At 35.4% G+C, this 20623-nt stretch overlaps 1 protein-coding gene across 1 annotated transcript in view; it reads left to right on the forward strand.

Annotated features, from left to right (window-relative positions):
- PDZRN4 (PDZ domain containing ring finger 4) overlaps nt 1–20623 on the forward strand; it is a 209298-nt gene that overhangs the window by 95738 nt on the left and 92937 nt on the right. The window contains exon 2 of the mRNA XM_053719782.1: nt 19762–20015. Coding sequence (XP_053575757.1) covers nt 19762–20015 — 254 coding nt within the window. The remainder of the gene's footprint in view (nt 1–19761; nt 20016–20623) is intronic.

Below are 20623 nucleotides of genomic sequence, written 5' to 3' on the forward strand. Positions count from 1 at the left end.
GATGATGTCACTAATGGTTTAAGCACATGGACAGCTTTGATTGGCTGTGATTAAGAGGGAGGGTTACAAAAATCTTTAAAAGGCTTGATTTTGTCACTAGCTGCTTGTCAGAGGAAGGGACTGTTTGTGTCCCGAAACGACACAATAAAGAACACATTTGTTGTCACAGTTGGCTGAAGTGCAGTGAGTGCTTATTTCAAATTAATTAATTAATATATATATATATGTCTGTGATTTGCTGATGACTGTCACGTGATACAAGGGGCAAGGAAATGGATAAAATGTTTTGTCAGAAAAAAAATATACTACTCATTTGAAATTCAGAGTAAATGCTATTACATCAATTTTTTTAATAAATGTATTGATTTGCAAAAGTATTGTTTTCAATTGTCCTTTAAGAGGAAACTGTATACTGTGTCTTTAGCAGAAAATTATTTTCAAGCCTATAATTTTGCATTTTGTAAAACTTTCAAATAATTAATGTGTATAGTTTTTGTCTACTATAGCTAAAATTGCACTTGTAACACATAAAAACACATATTCCTTCTATATGTACATCAGTGATAAAAATGTATTAAATAGTTTATTCATTCTTAATATAATCAAACTTTATAGACGAGGAAAGACGTGAAAAACATCTCTTCATCTAGGGAATTAGTGCAATATTATATACAGAAATCTAAGCATGAAAAGCACTCTGAGAGACTGTCATCAATAAATGATCAAATACAAAGTTAAAAGGAGCAAATAATGTTTATTTGGTGTGCCCAATATGCATAACTAACAGGTTTTCAGATGCTTTATAAAAAGTTCCCTTATTAATACAATTTTATGGAATTATGAATACATTATGAGAACATCAAAATAAAAACAAAAACAACGCTATAACATTTTCTTAATAATTTAAGAAAAGGGTCACAGTAATGAAAATAAGAAATTAATATTTATAAATATTTTGTAATGAGCTAAACTTGACTCTTGGGGGCCGATTTAACAAGGGCCGAAATGGGATGGTTAATAAAGGGATTATCTATCGTTTTAAACAATAACAATTCTGGAGTAGTCTGTCCCTTTAATGTAAGTGAAATTTTATGTAGTGGTTTTTAACCCAGTTATTAAAAAATAAATAAAATTTGCAGAAGCTTAACTAGAAACTACAGCCCCCCCCCCCACCCCCAAACCCCTAAAAAAAAAGGTGAATTTGATACATATATATTATTATTTTTTTACATTTAACACAGAAAAAATATGTGAATCAGATTACATGTCTGTAAAAAGAGGTACCCTGTGCCCACAGTCTGTGACATGGTGAGACCCCCTATTACTGTATATAGTGACACTGTTTAACCCACAAGTACTGTATATAGTGAGTTAGTGACACAGTCTGTAATCTGCCGGTGAGATGTCTGGCCTGACCCTACCCGCCCCAGTACTTTATAAAGTGAGCCAAGTAGTCTGTGACATGTTCCAGCCCCCCGTACTGTATATAGTGGTACTGTATAGTGACACTGTTTACTCCCCCCCCCCCATGGTGTAGTAACAAGGTCTGTAATTTGCTGGTTTCACAAACATACACACAAACATACATGCATAAATACACACACAGTCACATACATACATACACACATACACATAAACACCAATGGGTAAAACAGAAACACTAACCCCTGTAGTCAGAGACACTAGTGAGACATCATGTCACACTCACATGATATCAGTGCAGGCATTGGCAGGTCAACGTTTTTTATTTAATTTTTCTTGTATTTATTTTTTTAGCTGGGCCCCCACCGTCGGGGGCTCAGTCGCAGTTTGGCCTCTGCACCCCCTGTAGTTCCGTCCCTGTAAATAAGCAAGTCTAGCTATAGACCTGAAGTTGAAAGCATTGATTTTCTGAATGGAAGAAAAGGTACATTATTGTCAACAATAAAAAGTAATCTACATAAATGTTTTACTGTTATTTTTTTAAATTATTCTTTTCTAAGGAATATTGATACTTTATAAAGATAACCTCTTTTTAATGACCCTTCCCATAGGATCTTCCAATACAGTACCAAGCTGAATGTTTTTTCATTTGCTGATACGCATAAAAAATACTCTTGCATTGGAAGTGGCATGTATCATTATTATTATCATTTATTTGTAGAGCACCAACATATTACGCAGCGCTATAAACATAGGTCTAATAGGCAAAGGTAACATTTATAAGAAGCAACTGGGTGAAGGGCCCTGTAAGAGTTGCCAACTGTTGTAGAGTACCTTACATGAAGGTGATCTTTTTACAGGACAGCTGGGCTCGTAGGCATACATGCTAAGTGGTCAAGGGGCTGATGAAAGAAGAGGGACTGAGACATGCAAATGGGGTATTATCTGATATTATACAGGGCTATGTAAATGTGGTCAGTTTAATTGTCAAATATATTTAAAGGGACATTAAATTTATATATATGTATATATACACATACATTATGTATTTAAATATATATGTCATTATATATACAGCTTTAAATTTCCCGGACGACTTAGAAATTGCAGCGGACGACTTAGAAATTTGACTTTTTTCTATCTTTAGCAGTGAGTGGACTAGTACATTTTCCCTGTAGGCTAGTAACTTTTAACTCCTGACTAGGACCATAGTGATATTTTTCCATCCTTGAGTATGTATGTATGTGTGTGTGTATATATATGTATGTGTATATACTGTTTATGTATGTGTGTGTGTATATATATATATATATATATATATATATATATATATATATATATATATATATATATTAGACATCCATTCAAATATTTACAAATGCATATATAAAATACACACATATATATATATTCACAAAATGAATATCCAAACGAATGCACCTTTAGATTTGAAAGGTGATATTATTACCTGCAGCGTGCTGGGGAGCTGTGCTAATCCTAAGCCTTCTTCACTAAATACAGGGCCGCGCTAATAGGAGGCTTAGTGCGGCGTATACGTACGTATAAACCTACAGATGATCCTGTGTCACCTGTAGCAAAGGAACATTTACATTTGTTTTAATGATGACAAATGTAAATTTTACCAAATATTCAGTATTTGTTTGGTTTTAAACTAAACAAATACTGGATACTGCAGCAAACTAATATTTAAAACAAATTTTTCAGAATGTTCATTTTGAATAATTCGCTTCAAATAAATTATTTGCTGCTGTCTAAAATTAATCATTGCTTTGCAAAAGATCATTGTTCTCAATAGGGACATTCCCAGTGATAAGCCTCTTAAAGGGACAGAAAAGTCAAAATTACACTTTCATGATTTTGACAGAGCTTGCAATTTTAAATTACTTTCTAATTTACTTCTATTATTTAAATTGCTTAATTCTATGGCTATCCTTTGTTGAAAAGCATACCTAGGTGGGCTCAGGAGCAGCAATGTGCTACTGGGAGCTAGCTGCTGATTGGTGGCTGCACATTTATGCCTCTTGTCATTTGATCACCCAATGTGTTCAGCTCTCTTTCAACAAAGGATACAAAGAGTATGAAGTAAATTGGAAAGTTAATTACAATCATGTGCTCTATCTGAATCATGAAATAAATCTTTTAAGTTTCATGTCCATTTAAGTGTTTTTATATTATCTTCTTTGCTGTGGTCACTTAGGAAGAAATATAAATGAACTCCTGCACATATCAAACAATCACAGCGGAGCATGTAGAAGGATCGGGGTTCTGAATTCTGCCGAATGTACTCCAGTCTCTCGGGAAAACACACACAAAATTATTTTTAATCTTTTGATAAGTGAAAATACGTTAACAATTTTTCTCAGCAAAATAACATCCTTTATTGTGGCTGTTTAAATGAGTAGAATTAATTTTGGTGGCTTAACTAAAACACATAAGCACATAAATATTCTGGGAGGCACAGTAATGTGTCACAATTAACTTGTGCTGAAAACCATAATTGACAATTGCAGATACATCATTCTCATGTTATCATAATAACTTTAAAAGGTGGATGTGAGCCCTGGAATTAGTGGTTATTACTTTCTAGAACATAATGAGATCTATAACTGTTACTTGCACTGGAATAATTGTCTATTTCCTCACATTACAAATGATTTTCACATCAGGTTTAATAGCACAGATCTTCATACAAAAATAATTGTATATTTATAAGTAATAAAGCACTATCATGTGTAGTAAATCAATAAATGTAGATATTGGTAGACTTTATATATTGGGTGGCTTTTTTAGATGAAGACACTGTCACTAAACGGACCATTTTAGAAAAGAAAAGAACATTATACTGTAAAAAAGGGTGGTCAGCAAGCACTGGCAACTAAGGGGTTAAAAAAGCATATTAAAAAAAAATTGTATGTAAAGTTTATAGTACTTAAAAGTAAAGGGACATGAAAATATAATTTAAATAGAAAATTGAATTGTAAAATACTTCATTTTAATTCTATTTGTCAAATGTACTTAGTTTTCTTGGTATCCTTTGTTAAAAAACATACCAAAGTAGCCTCAGGAGTAGCAATGCACTTCTGGGAGCTAGTTGGGGATTGGTGGCATATACTGTGTATATATAAACCACTTGTCCTTTTTTCACTACATGTGTTTAGCTAGGTCCTAGTAGTGCAAGGCTGGTTTGTAGATGGTAGAGAGCTTCATATAAAACAGAACATCTCTGTGTACTGATTTTTAGGACCAGAAAACATAATTAATGGATAAGAGACAAATAAATGATAGACATATCTCAAATCTTCGTTTTACCATATGCTAAGTTGTCTCATGGGGAAATGCTCTATCAAGCTAGTTAATGAAGCTTCAGGAGATGGATAAGAATAAATGTTTGTTACATTTTGTAATAAAACCCAGTCTTTATAACAGGATGCTAAAGTTTCATAACTTTTATTTCAGTCTATATTGTATGAGTGTTCACAGGAAGCCCTTGGTTACATCAGTGTATATGCAAGTTTCAGAAGCTGCAGAGGTTGTCCTTAAATGGACATTAAACACATTTTTTTAGCTCATGATTCCGATGGAGAATACCATTTTAAACAACTTTCTGATTTACTTCTGTTATCTAATTTGCTTCATTCTCTTGATATTCCTTCCTGAAAAGCATATCTAGATAGGCTCAGTAGCTTCTGATTGGTGGCTGCACATATTTGCCTCATGTGATTGGCTCACCCATGTGCATTGCTATTTCTTTAACAAAGGATATCTAAATAATGAAGCACATTAGATAATAGAGGTAAATTGGAATTTTGTTTGAAATTGAATTCTCTGTCTGAATCGTGAAAGAAAAATTTGGGTTTAATGTCCCTTTAAGGCAGGAGTCAACAAATCTGTTTAAAGTTTAGGAGCCAGTAGCACTCTTTAGGAGCCAGGCATAATTTTAGGAGCCAGAAAGTGGTATTTGTATATAGATATGTGGAGAATAACCCCAAAAAGTTGGGAGCCAAGGGTAAAATTCTAGGAGCCAGTGGCTCCCTGGCTACTGGGTTTGTTGAGCCCTGCCTTAAGGGATCAATGTACTGATGTATGTTAGCAGTGGAGCAACTATTTAGCTCTCCCACTCACACGTTAACTTGGCAAGATGGAGGCTTTTTGCTTGCATTGGGCTGCGTTGCATTATGATTTAAAGGAAATAGTTAACACGAGAGCAAAAACTCGATGCACGCAAAAAGTGGAACTATGAATACAGAGAATGCAATAAAGTATTCCCCATAGACTTCAATGGAGCTTGCAAACTGCAAAAAAAACACCCATACTCGCTTGCTAACCCCACCTAATTGTATTCAAGAGAGCTAAACCTGACATGAAATATGAATATTTCACATTCCAACGTTCTTCACATAGAAGAATATATTCTATTTATTCTCAAAAAATATAATATATATATATATATATATATATATATACACATATACAGTATTGTGAAAACGTCTTAGGCCACCATACGATTTGTTGTTTCAGCATGATAACAAACCCAAGCACACTGCTAATGCAGTGAAATCATATTTGAAGACAAAAACAGCTGATAAAACACTGACAGTAATGGAATGGTCTCCACAGAGTCCAGACCTGAATATTATAGAGTCAGTATGGGATAACCTGGACAGAGAAATAAATAAAAGACAACCTAAATCTAAAGAAGTACTCTGGAAGTGCTGGAAGAAACCTGATATAATATACCACAAGATTACTTCAGAACACTTAGGACAGTCTCCCTAAAATAGTTCAAGATGTGCTTAGTGGCAAGGGAGGTCACACTAAATACCAATTTTTGCCTGAAGATGCCATTTTGTTCAGAAAATTGTGTTGTTTTTTTATATTTCGTGTACATATTTCCTGTATTTTCTGTTTGTATCTTAATAAAGTGATCGAAAAATAAATATGGATGGTCATTAAAACTTTGCTAAAACAACAAATCTAATGGTGGCCTAAGAGTTTTGCACATTACTGTGTATGTATATATATATGTTTATATTTATATTTTGGTTAAACATAAAATATTTAAAAGCTATGGGCTCAGAACATTTCACTGTATGGATTTGTGAAAATGACCTCTCTTTCTGAAATCTCTCCTATCACTTAAGTCTTTGTAAAGATCTCTCAACATATTTAGAAATGTCTCTTAATAATATTGTAAATAAAAAGGTCAGACATCTCCAACAGACATAATATATCTTTGTTTTCAAGTTGCTATGATAGATATTTTTTATGTTTTAGTGCTTAAAAGATTAACATTGGTTATACTTGACAACACTCTGCAATGACTGACAATAAAACTTCTTTAAAATTAAATATAGGATGCATTTTTTTATTATTATGATTATTACTGATATACATACCTTGCAGTTATAATGTTAATACATTGTTTTTAAATTTGCTTGTGCATGATATGATGTCTCAATACCCAGGCTGCTTATTTCCTGTTTTAATTATCAAAAAAAAATTGTTTCATTTTTTTTTTTTAATATATTTTTTCTTAATATATTAAGAAATCTTGTAATAGCTGACAAAACAGTTGATGCGTTAAAAATAACAGCACAAAATGTGTTTTAAACTAGTATCATTTAAATGCTCAGTTTGAAATTCATTATGGTAAAATTACACCAATAATTTAATTACGTTTATTAGCAACATCCTATAAATGTTCCTGAATAAATGGCCATCTAAATGCTTACTGCCAAGAAATATATTGTATATATTGTTTATGCTACAAATTATGCTCTGTATATTAGAAGATTTATTACAAGGGAAGCCAGTGTTGGACATCATGAGTATATTTTATAACTGACTATTTAAAGAGTCCGTTGTTGGCATTTTTAAACTGAGTTTTATTCTTTATGTAGTTAAAGAGACATAAAACATCAGTTATTAGATGGAAACTATCAAATACATACATGTCGATTTTTGTTTAATAAATATGAGCTACCCAAAGCGAACTTGTTTGCATATTTCCAAATCCGCCATTTCTTTTTCTCACAAAATTGGCTGTTTCCTTTATCAATCGCATGGTCAGATATTAGACTTTTTATTAAAAAATTTCTGGCAGGAGATTCATCGATCTCATTGTTATATGATATTATGTTGAATAAACAAAGCTTGCTATATTTAGATAATATCTGTAATTCTTGGTCTTCACTAATGCCTACACTGGATCATAAAAAAATAAAACAGAGTTTTGACTCTCTTCATAAATGTGGAGTCCCAATGGGCATGAAGGAATCGCACATGAAGTTGATCAATAATTTCTATTTATCTCCACTTAGATTATCTAAGTTTTATATAACAATGGTTAGCAGATGTCCACGCTGTCATTATAATAAAGCGGATACAGGTCATATGTTTTGTTCTTGTCCTAGAGTGAGACAGCTCTGGCTAAAGATAATTTTCTGGTTTAATAAACTATGCAAAGTTTCAATAGGACTGTCCTTGGAGGAAGTTTTGCTCTTGGTTCCTCCACAAAATGCTGTCAGTAATAGTACTATAAATAGCCTTAATACTATTATACTCCTGTTTAGAGGCTGCTTGCTTAAAAATTGGAAGGCTAAGCACGTACCAGGGCTAGCTATGATTTTTAAATGTATCCAGGAACAAATAGTATATGAATCGTATAATCTTAAGAATGCGGCAGAAAATAGGATTAAGAACTTTTTATGGAAGTGGACTCCATCTATTCTAACTTATCCAAGACCACTCCAGAAACGGATTCTTTACCCATTTTTGCAGTCAATTAGTTTTGCCGAATTGACACTATTAAATGTCTTTCCTCAGTCATGGATTGAGGATCTTTGAAAATGTACGCTGGGTGGGTTGCAGGGGGGTGAGGGTGGGGGGGGGGGTATGTGGGTTTTTTTGTTTTTTCTCTCTTCATTCTTCTTTTTCTCTGTTTTTTCTCTCTCCCTTCTTTTCCCCTTTCCTGGTTTTTGTTTGTTTATTTGTTTGTCCGTGTCGTTTTCCCCTTTCAGGGGAAAAGGAAGAATTTAAAATCCAGCAGTTAAACTGATTTTTGAGAAAATTACTAACTTTAGTACAGAACTTTGTCTTTCTTTGTTATGAGACTGTATAATATAGAATGTTTTGACCCTGTGTGGTGCAAAAAGTTAAAAAAAAAAAGAGACATAAAACAAGTTGGGAAAGAGACAAAATATAATAATATGTACTTTAATTACTTTACCTGCTAATTTATACTGCAGTGCCTTCCATTAACACTTACTTTTAAGTGTCCAAATTGTACAGCTCTAACTCTCCCCACACAATTCCTTTTATGGCTGCATATATAGCCACCATTGCTATGGTAGAATACAAGATCTTTAACAGTCATTACCTGCTGGAACATGCCTAGAAGCAAATTAGCTGCTGTTAAAATACAATGCCTGTGTTTCTGATGCTAAACACTGATAAGGGGGGGGGGGGTGGATCAGTCTACTCCAGAAAGCAGAGCTATGTAAGTCATTTTGCTTATTTTTGAAAATGATTTTAAAATACTTGCCACTTTAACAGTGCAAAGTTGGATGAAAATAGGTCATAGGTAAGTTAGAATTACATTGAGTTCTACCCTTTTCACAATGTCATGTGAAAAAAAATATATAACACCAATGAGTTTTAGTTGGACTCAACCCAAACTACTTTAGTGTGATGGCACTATGGACTCTGTGTGGCAGATTTCAATCATCCTGATTCAATCTGATCAGAATGAGTGACAGCCCTTGTTTGCACATGATTGGCCATGCACAAACAGGGGGCAGCATTTTGCAATGTTAAATACGGGAAGGTCGGGCAATGGAAGCTCGTGATAGCGAACTTCGTCTGCCTGACACTTGATAAGTAGAGCCCTCTGAATTCCACACCAATCAATCCTAATTAATACAACAGTTGTTTGTATCACTATAGTAGAAACTTAGGCCCCAATTTAACAAAGGTCTTGCGGACCTGATCCAACAGTGCGGATCAGGCCTGCAACACCTCGCTGAATGCGGAGAGCAATACGCTCTCCATATTCAGCATTGCACCAGCAGCTCACAAGAGTTGCTGGTGCAACGCCGCCTCCTGCAGACTCGCCGCCAGCAGGGAGGTGTCAATCAATACTCGATCGGGTTGAATTGTGGCGATTCCTGTCCGCCTGCTCAGAGCAGGCGGACAGGGTTATGGAGCAGCGGTCTTTGTGACCGCTGCTTCATAACTGCTGTTTCTGGCGAGTCTGAAGACTCGCCAGAAACACGGGCCTTTCGGAGCTTGATAGATAGGCCCCTTAGACTTAAAGGGACACTGAACCCAATTTTATTCTTTCGTGATTCAGATAGAGCATGACATTTTAAGCAACTTTCTAATTTACTCCTATTATCAAATTTTCTTTATTCTCTTGGTATCTTTATTTGAAATGCAAGAATGTAAGTTTAGATGCCGGGCCATTTTTGGTGAACAACCTGGGTTGTTCTTGCTGATTGGTGGATAAATTCATCCACCAATAAAAAAGTGCTATCCAGAGTGCTGAACTAATAAAAAAGCTTAGATGCCTTCTTTTTCAAATAAAGATAGCAAGAGAACGAAGAAAAAATGATAATAGGAGTAAATTAGAAAGTTGCTTAAAATTGCATGTTCTATCTGAATCAGAAAATAATTTTTTTGGGTTCAGTGTCCCTTTAAATGTGTTGTTGAAGCTTTTTTTTTTTCAACTTAAATGTATATATGATCCGTAGAAACTGCTGGTAAATTAAATACAGAAAATGAACGTGAGCTTGGTGACTGTGGCTAAACTATATATTATTTTCTTTATATTGTACTTGTTAAAGAAAGTACATTTTCTTGTTTGAAAAGAGGGAACACTGTATCTGTATTTTTTAAATTTCTTTTAAGTCAAATAATTGTCCTTTAGTGGATGTAATGTTTCCTTCTTTATAATAGATCTTAAAAACTTTTTTTGCAGCAGAAACACACTTAATTTTGATTGGAAACATATGCACACACAAAAGACACAGACATACTTGTTACAATGCTGTTTGGTTAATCTTGACATTTTCTTGCATGGCCGAAAAATGTAGTTGCTTTCCAAGCTATCAGTGTTACTGAACAGCTTCACGGCTGCACAAAACCTCAGTTTGCTCTTACAGACAAAGGAGGCTAAGAAAGGTTGTCCACCCTTTATTTCTCTAAAATAGAGGTTAAGCACTCTGACAATAGCAGACCCAATCAAGTATTAGGGGCTGATTTAGCTGTAGCGGATCATGTCCACCGCACATCGATAAATGCATACGTCAGCATTTATCTTTGCACAAGCATTTCTCAGCCTCTAGCAGGGGGTGTCAATCAACCCAATCATATCTGATCAGGCTGATTGCTGTCCGCCGCCACAGAGGTGGCAGACGAGTTAAGGAGCAGCGGTCTTATGACCGCTGCTTCTTAACTTTCGCTTCATGAAAGTGGAGTGGGTCGGAAGCAAAATCCGCTGTTTCATAAATCGACCCCTTAGTCTGTTTTTGTTGCTTTATACATTCTTCGTAATGCGGTTTCAAAACATATCTACAGTTTACATGAATAAGTTCTTTTTTCCATTGCTACTAAATCTCTATATTTATTTCTCATAAAAAAGGATATATAATTTCCGACAATTAAGTGAAAAATTTCATTTTCATAACCCATTAGTATGGCGGGCAAAAAATATTTAAGAAGAAAGAAAAGCTTTGAATATAATAGGTTCTGTTTACTATATATTGTAACATACTAAGACAGCTGCCTTGGGATAAATGCAATTAAATATATTTTTTAATAGTGAAAGTCTTGATTTATATATCTGTGACCTTTAATTCAGGCTAAGAGTATAGTGATGAACTTCTGCGAGAGTGTGTTATGCCATAACTGCTTACATCATATAAAATTGAACAAGACTGAACTGCTTAAAGGTCATATCTTTCACTTACTGGTGAAACGTTAAATACGTTACCAGTAATGAAGACAAGTCTTCGTTTAACTCAAGTTAAAGAAAGTTCAAGTGCAGTGCATGAGTCTTTAAAATGCTAAAACTTTGCTGTAGTTCATATTGCGTATTAATGTCTCTGACATCAGCGTAGGTTAAAAGTTTACGTGTATCAATGGAAATATTTTTTAGTGTTGTTGTAAAATACCTTTTGGCAAAATATCCTAAAGGCAAGAACATATTCTGTATTCTGCATTAGTATCCAAATATGAATTATTCAATACTAAAATAATAGACTCTTTCTGATGTTTCTCTAACTGTAGTTTTTTTTGTCCTCAAGTGATATCACATACAGAGAAGTGTATCAAAGCATGCTTAAGTCGTATTCCTCATATGGGAATGTACTTGTGAGGACCAAATGCTATTGAATAAATAATACATTAAAGGGATAGTCAACCCAAAAATTACTGTTACTTATTTAGATTAGTTAATTAACAATCTTTACATCAAACTCTAGCCCAATTTTCATCTAAATAAACTTTGGCAGAAAATAGACTTACTAGATCTCATCTGGCCATTTTGAAATGGCCACCTGACTCCTCCTTCTCTGACGTTTCCCAAAAGCTTGAACTGCAGCACTAGTACAGGATCCTCTCGTCCCTGCGCGCTCCTTTCATTCAGTTCATTGAGACACTCGTATGGCACCCCCCCTCACACTATCTCCCCTCACTTTCTTTCAGCAGAACGTTCTGTCTGCACTAACACACCCACACGCTTAGCAGCAATGAGATACACTAGAGATATCAATCTCTAAGATGTCACAGTAGTATTCCCACAATAAAAACGTAGCTGTTGATACATTTAATGAAACATCTATTTAAAAAGCATCCCATTTTATACAAATGTAAATCAATATACGCTCCCACTAAACTAAACAGAGAGGAAGTGTATGCCCAACTGTCCATCTATTTACATAACAAACCCGCTCTAAGCCATCCCACATACAGCGGTGCTTTTCAGTAGTGAACGATCTCCAACCACCACTGCTGTTAAAAAGAGCCCCACAAGCAGAACTTCAGATTTTCACAGCTAGTGCTCTCCCGACCACATGCTCACCGTTCTCCGGTCCTCCTCGGCCAGCACCCCCGCACACAGAGCGAAGATCACAGAGCACTAGCACTTCTCACAACAAGTGCTCTTTGATCTTTGCTCTGTGTGCGGGGGTGTATGGCCGAGGAGGATCGGAGAACGGTGAGCATGTGGTCGGGGGAGCACTAGCTGTGAAAATCTGAAGTTCTGCTTGTGGGGCTCTTTTTAACAGCAGTGGTGGTTGGAGATTGTTCACTACTGAAAAGCACCGGTGTATGTGGGATGGCTTAGAGCGGGTTTGTTATGTAAATAGATGGACGGTTGGGAATACACTTCCACTCTGTTTAGTTTAGTGGGAGCGTATATTGATTTACATTTGTATAAAAATGGGATGCTTTTTAAATAGATGTTTCATTAAATGTATTCACAGTTACGTTTTTATTGTGGGAATACTACTGTGACATCTTAGAGATTGATATCTCTAGTGTATCTCGTTGCTGCTAAGCGTGTGGGTGTGTTAGTGCAGACAGAACGTTCTGCTGAAAGAAAGTGAGGGGAGATAGTGTGAGGGGGGGTGCCATATGAGTGTCTCAATGAACTGAATGAAAGGAGCGCGCAGGGACGAGAGGATCCTGTACTAGTGCTGCAGTTCAAGCTTTTGGGAGACATCAGAGAAGGAGGAGTCAGGTGGCCATTTCAAAACGGCCAGATGAGATCTAGTAAGTGTATTTTCTGCCAATGTTTATTTAGATGAAAATTGGGCTAGAGTCTGATGTAAACATTGTTAATTAACTAATCTAAATAAGTAACAGTAATTTTTGGGTTGACTGTCCGTTTAACTATGTATAACATCTAGATTGACTCTCTCTTCAGCATGTTCCATCAAACTATCTAGATGTGTCCTATAGGGAAATACAAGATACACTTATCATAAGTAGTTTCTTGATTACACCTCAATGTTCTTTTTTTTCTATTAACAAATATGCTAAATCAAAATCAACATAAAAAGAAACAGATTGTGAAATATATATATTTTTATATATATATATATATATATATATATATATATATATATATATATATATATATAGTATATATACATATTTATATACATATATATATATATATATATATATATATATTTATATATATATAGATAGCAAACAACTTACTTGCAAAATAAGCACTCAGAAATTCGCAGTATAGCCACTGCCCTTAGGGTGATAAGAGAGCTGGCATGTTGACAACATAGGTTGCATTCTGCCTCTTTTGAGGATGGGTTCATCTCACTACCTGTTTATCTAGTCTATTCACTTAATAGTAAACCAGCTCATATTACTCAAAGTTTTCTAAACTCAAGCTAGATAAAACTTCCTGTAGAGACCACAGCCTCCTTTTAGTGCTGTGACAGGAATTAATGGATACTGCACAAATGAAGTATAAAAAAGAAATAAAAGGTCAAATCTATTTAAAATGATGAATAATACATAGTGTAATGATTTCTTTTTTTATTATTTGTACACCAACTCAAGATACATGTTGACAAAAAAAGAACCGAAGAGGGGAAAAAAATAAAATAAAACAGTAATAGCATGTTAATATTACATAAGTAACAAATGACATGATATAACTCAAAAGTTGCCTTTGCTAGACATACCTATTATAAAATGTCATACCTGCTAACAGATTTAGAAGGAAAAAAAAACAAAAAAAAAAAAACAAGGGGAAGGAGAGAAAAAAATAATAAAAAATAAATAAATAAATATGACTGGGGTACCTCCCTCTCCTGCCACCCCCTCCCTCTCTTCTGCCTCCCCCAGTCTATAGATCTGGGAATTCATTGTCTGCTATGGCCAACTCAAGGTACACAGTGCCCTTGAAAGGTGCAATTAGCTGCATTTGTGTTTCTTTAGGGTAGTTTATGATTACGCTCTTCCATTTATAGAAGAATCGTTTGATTTGAGTTTCTGAATTTATTGAAGTGTCTATTTGCTCCATAATTATCTGATTTTTAAGTTTCAGATTAAATTCTGTCAAGCTAGGTGCTTTAATAGATTTCCAATATTTCAGAATCAATAGTCTGCCCACCATAATTATGGCATTTAATTGGTGACCGTTTTTAAAGTAATTTTTTTTTGGCCATCTATGAAAAAAAATACATGGTTACCCATTATTTGCATGTAATTTCGGTTAATTTTATTTGCCCAATAGTTGATTTTATACAAGAATTTCTTTATTTTAGGGCAGCTCCAAAAACAATGACATATGTCTGCTTTTGGTGCCTTACATTTATGACAATAAGTTCCTGACTTATCTCATCTAGCCTTGATTTTTGGTGTGATATATATTCTATTTAAAAGTTTAGTGTGTGATTTTCTCCACGAAGAGGAGAGTGTTGCGATATCTGCTAATTTAAAGCTTTTGTGAATGGTATCTGGTGAAATCTGCCATGCATGTGCAATTTTTTGCACATTTAATTGTCCTAAAAAAAACCTCATAATTATTTTATATATTAATGAGATAGAGTATTTACCGGCTCTGAAGAGGTTCAGCACTGGGTCTAAGATACGCCAGGCTTCCTCCTCTATACTATTATAGGCAAATACTTGAACAAAATGTCAGGCTTGTAAAAGAGCAAAAAAATCTCTATTCGCTATCCCGAATGCCTGTTTTAAGTCTGCAAATGTCTTGCATTTCCCTGACCCTTGTTGTTTGAATTGAGATATATATTAAAAGTGAAAGACATAACGTTTCGGCACCAAATCGTGCCTTTGTCAAATGTCACACAACATCAGAAATAATGCAATCATGCACCTAAAATCAGCTAACACACATTTAAAAACATACCCCTTATAAAGCCAAAGTTGGATAAGCTTTCCCGCCACCCATCCGCTCACGTCTTCCTGTTTGGAGCAATGACGTCACATAGACATGTTAACGTCCCTAGCGTGATGACGCATGGCACGACATTGTCATAATAACGTCTGTTATGCTAAGCGGCAGAGCGTCTGACTACTACCCAAAGAATCCATGCTGCGGCAATGCGCATGCGTGGACTGTGCCTGCTCACAGGACATTTAGGTAGTCAAAGGCAACCAATGGTAAATAAACAAAATAGCCGACGATACTCTGAAAATAATATACAACAGGTATAGACGGGTGGTGGCAGAACATCATAGATGACAGATGCCCAATCAGCACGCACACTGTGTAGTCAAGTCAGTCAGATCAACTAACGGATCATAACAAAAAGATTTTTGAGTGACGAACACTCAACCCACAAAACGAAACGTACTGAGAAACAGGCAACTTAGATCCATTAATATGAGGATAGATACAGCAAATGACAAGTTAGAAAAAAAATGGATAACTAAATGATTCTTATATAGGGGATAAGGGATACAGCGGACCCTCAACAAATGGGAATATACTCAGCCTTAATCTAGCAACCAACATTAGATCGTAAACAACATCCAGGAGCAACACGTCTCCATGGAGTATTATTAGAAACTTTCCACATAGTGATCACCCTGCTGAAGAAAGAGGCAAGTCCAATGGACCCAAGTGGGTATTCCAAAAATGGGCAGTACAGATTAGTAGAATGGGCTGAAGTCAAGTGACATATTCAGGCCCCTTGGAGCCAAAGTGTCCAGTCTGTAGATGCACCTACTTTCTAACTGTAAGAGTCTCCTAGCCCTGTTGCCACCTCTCGGCATAGGTGGTACATGGTCTATCAACATCGACCTGATACTTGAGACAGAATGTTTATGCTTTACACAGTGGCGTGCAACAGGTTGATCGGATTCACCTGATTTTATGCTTCACGAATAGCATACCTGTGGTTCGCCATCCTATCCTGAAAGGAAGTTGTCGTTTTCCCCACATACACACTAGAGCACGGGCAAACCAGCATGTAAATAACAAACCTGCTTGTACAGCTTAATCGATAGTTAATCTTGTATCTCTGGTTCTTGTGTGGGTGCTGAAAAGTATCACCTTTCGACATGCTATTGCAGGTAGTACAGTTGCAACAGGGAAAGCATCCCATTTTGGACGATTTCAGCCATGTTTCCTTATGGTAATGGCTAACCGGATCGGATTTGACCAAAACATCCCTAAGGTTTCTAGCTCTGCGGTAGACCAGCCTAGGGGCTGACATACTGCGAAATGGTAGTGTAGGGTCGGTCTCCACCACTGGCCAGCGTCTACGTACTGCTCCTGTAAGCTGCTCACAACCAGGTGTATAGGTGGTAATCAAATTGAGTTGTTCGCCAGTGTCCTTAGTAGGGGTACTAGTGCTTCTGGTGACATCAGTGTTCAATAGTATTTCCTGAATGGTACTTATTTCAACCTTTGCATAACCTCTTTTGTTCAGCTTCTCACCCATCTCGTTTAATTGGGTCAACCTCAAGGGTGTCTCACTGTTATTTCTCAAGACACGAGTAAGTTGGGAGGTAAGAACACCTTTCTTCTGGTGTTTAGGGGGGGAAACTTCTGGCATCCAATAATGAGTTGCGGTGTGTAGGCTTAGTGTACAAAGATGTACCGAACCGCATACCACCAGAGTCAGCAACCTTAAACACACATTGATCCAGAAAATGTACATTCATGAGATGGAATTCTAGCTTGAACCGTATGGGGCTTTCCATGTGGTTCAAATGTGACACCCACTCACGAAACATCAGTTCACTCCCCCTCCAAATCAAAAAGACATCATCAATATAATGTGTGTAATATTTCACTTGTGGGTGCTCGAATGGTTTCATCAATTCCTGTTTGTACCAGGCCATGTAGATGTTGGAGTAAGTGGGTGCCACATTCGAACCCAAGGCAGTGCCGGCCACCTGTAAATAATAGTTATCTTCAAATTTGAAGCAATTCTTCTCAAGGCAAAAAGTAAGCAGTGTGCAGAGAAATTCAATAGGTGGCCCACAATAATGGGTATTTCCAGTCACCATGGACCTGACAGCCTCAATCCCACCAACATGGGGGATCACCATGTAGAGACTTTCAACATCCATGGTGACTAGAATGTCATCTTGTTGTAAATCAGAATACCCTCTAAGTATTCTCAATAGACTAGGCAAATTCTGTAAATACGCCCTGGTGTTCTTGACCACATTCTAAAGGTGTGAATCAATATAGATGGCTATAGTGGTAAGGACCGAACCTCGGGCAGACACAATAGGTCTGCCCGGAGGGTTCGTGAGGGTCTTATGAACCTTTGGAAGAAGGTACAATACAGGTACCACAGGGTAGTCAGTTACAAAAATTGAAAACTCTTTCTCATTCAAAAAACCAGCCTCAAGACTACTTTGCAGAAAAGTTTTCAATTTACTTGTATTTATTTATTAATTTTGCTTAGTTCTCTTGGTATCCTTAAAGAGTAATTCTATGTGAGCTCAGGAGCGTGCATGTGTCTTTAACCATCTGGCAGCATTGCCACAATGTTTATAGAAATGTTATAGTTACAAACACTGCTGCCATAGACTGCTATAGACATGTGCCCATATCAACCTACCTATCATTACTCTTCAACAAAGGATACCAATAGAACAAACCAAATTTTATAATAGATGTAAATTGGAAAGTTGTTTAAAATTGCATGCGCTATCTGAATCATTAAAGTTACATTTTTTACTTCGCTGTCCCTTTATTATTTTCCTGTCATGTATATGAAAGAGCAACAATTGTACGTTACGAATACATTTTTGGGGGGGCAAAAAAAGAAAAAGTTAATAAAATATGATGTTAAAGAAACAGGATATGCATGACTGTATACAACCTGGGACTCTACTGATCATTTTCTGATAGAGACAAATCAAACATTGTTGAATTTCAAGTCTCTTTAATTCCAGGATATAAATGGGAGAACCATGCTGCACCTGAAACAAGTCTCACAAAACATCTGCAAATGACACCCCCCCAACATTTTACAGCTTAATATATATATATATATTTTTTTAGGGAAAATGCCCTTACAGTTAGATTTACAATCCATAGGGTGTGTATAATTTCTATACAGTTTTACCATTAATTGGAAAATCAGCAAGAACAACCCAGGTTGTTCATCAAAAATGTGACGGCATCTAAACTTATTCTTGCATTTCAAATAAAGAAACCAAGAGAATGAAGAAAATTTGATAACAGGAGTAAATTAGAAAGTTACTTAAAAGTTCATGCTCTATCTGAATCATGAAAGAAAAAATTTGGGTTCAGTGTTCCTTTAAATAACTGATTGTGATTTGGAAATTGATACGTTTATCACAGATAATGAGTATTTTTTTTATTTTTTTTTAGTACAATCACACAAATCAAAAAAATACTATTTTATTTTTTACCAAATGTTTTTCATTTAAATGACACTTCTGAAGACGGAGCCATACTTTGATGAAATTTTGTAAATATAAGATTGCTGTTACAAACATTGGTGCCTATCGGAAATTTCTGAGAGGCATGGGTATTGCGAGAATTCAGAAAGCGACCCAGACGAGATTAAACTAAACAGCTTGTGATTTAGTTACCTACTGGTTCCATACCATTTTATGAAGAACTTAATAAGAAAATGTGAAAAATAATTTGTTTGTAAAAAGAAGGATTGTGATATGAAAAATATATCAGACTCAAATATCTTTGGTACTTTAAAGTGATGATAAATGCTCCCCTTTTTTAAAATTAGATCGGGAATGTTAGTAATATTTTAGATAGAGTTTCATTCATCAGTTGTAATGAAGATGTGCTATAACTTCATTTTAATATCTCTTTAAAATACAAATCCCCACACACTCCGCCACCTTCTTCAAAAGTATTTTTTTCTGTGAGCTAATGATTTGAATTAGCTACAACAAAAGTGCCACATGGGGAGAGTGCTGATTGGACAACAATTCAAACCATTAGCTCACAGAAAAATTGACTTTTGAAGTGTGCGGCAGAGTGCGGGCTATTTGAATTTCATATCTATATTAAAAAGTAAGTTATAGCGCATCTTCCTTACAACTGATGAATGAAACTCCATCTACAATATCACTAACATCCCAGATCTGATTTTAAAAAGTGTAGAGTTTACCATCACTTTAAAGAGAAATTAAAAAATAAAAATTTAAATTTAAAGATCAACCAAAATAAATTAAAGGTAAATACTTTTTAATTAATTTCAAAGGTGTGATACATACCAGGGTGTGGGTACGTCTCTGTGTAAATTCATTATCAGTTTCAAAAATTTACTTCTATGCTTTCTGATTTGTTGCAAATGGGTTTTATTCTAGGTTAATGGGAAGGATCTTACCAAAGCTACCCATGAAGAAGCTGTTGAAGCCTTTCGTAATGCTAAAGAACCAATTGTAGTGCAAGTTTTAAGAAGAGCACCTCTTAATAAAGTCCATGGAGTGATGCAAGAGGTTCAACTGGTTAATGTTAGCACACAGACAGATATCACGTTTGAACACATCATGGCTCTGGCCAAACTCAGACCTTGCACTCCACCAGTTCCTGACATCTGCCCTTTTCTCCTTTCTGACAGGTATGGGTATCTTCTGTTAAATATTTTGCAGTAAATGATAATTTAATGTATGTGGCTGATAAATAATAAATATATTTATAGTATAGTAACAATAGTTATTTGTAGTGGAGGATGCTGACACAAGATAAAGATGTATTGAATTTTCAGATACCTGACATTTAAAAAAAAAAAAAAAAAAAAGAAATTGTTAAAAGTAGTAAACTAATATAAAGTCAGCTGGGGGAACCCAAAACCCATGTCTCTTCAGTGTATGCGCCATGGCTACTTTACTGAGGGCAATAGATTTTTTTTATTTTATCTACAAGAAAGCCTAAATCTGTTCCTACTGAAAATTACTTGTTTTGTTCTATTTAAATAGGTAGATTTCTTCCCCATATGTTACACCTATCTGAGATAATCTCTTATTTTCCTTGTTTAGATCACTCTTAAGTGTTTTTGTAGAACAGGTTCATCCTTTTCTGTATTAATTACCCTGCATTATTTAGTATCATTAGCAAAAATGGAAACATTATTTAGGTCAATAGAGATGTTGAAAAGGACTGGGCCTTATACAATCCACGAGAACACCTCTGAGGAATCCCTGAGGACAATTTTAGCCCTATTAGATT

Source organism: Bombina bombina, chromosome 6 (genome assembly GCF_027579735.1).
Source record: "Bombina bombina isolate aBomBom1 chromosome 6, aBomBom1.pri, whole genome shotgun sequence".
Classification (NCBI taxonomy): Eukaryota; Metazoa; Chordata; class Amphibia; order Anura; family Bombinatoridae; genus Bombina; species Bombina bombina.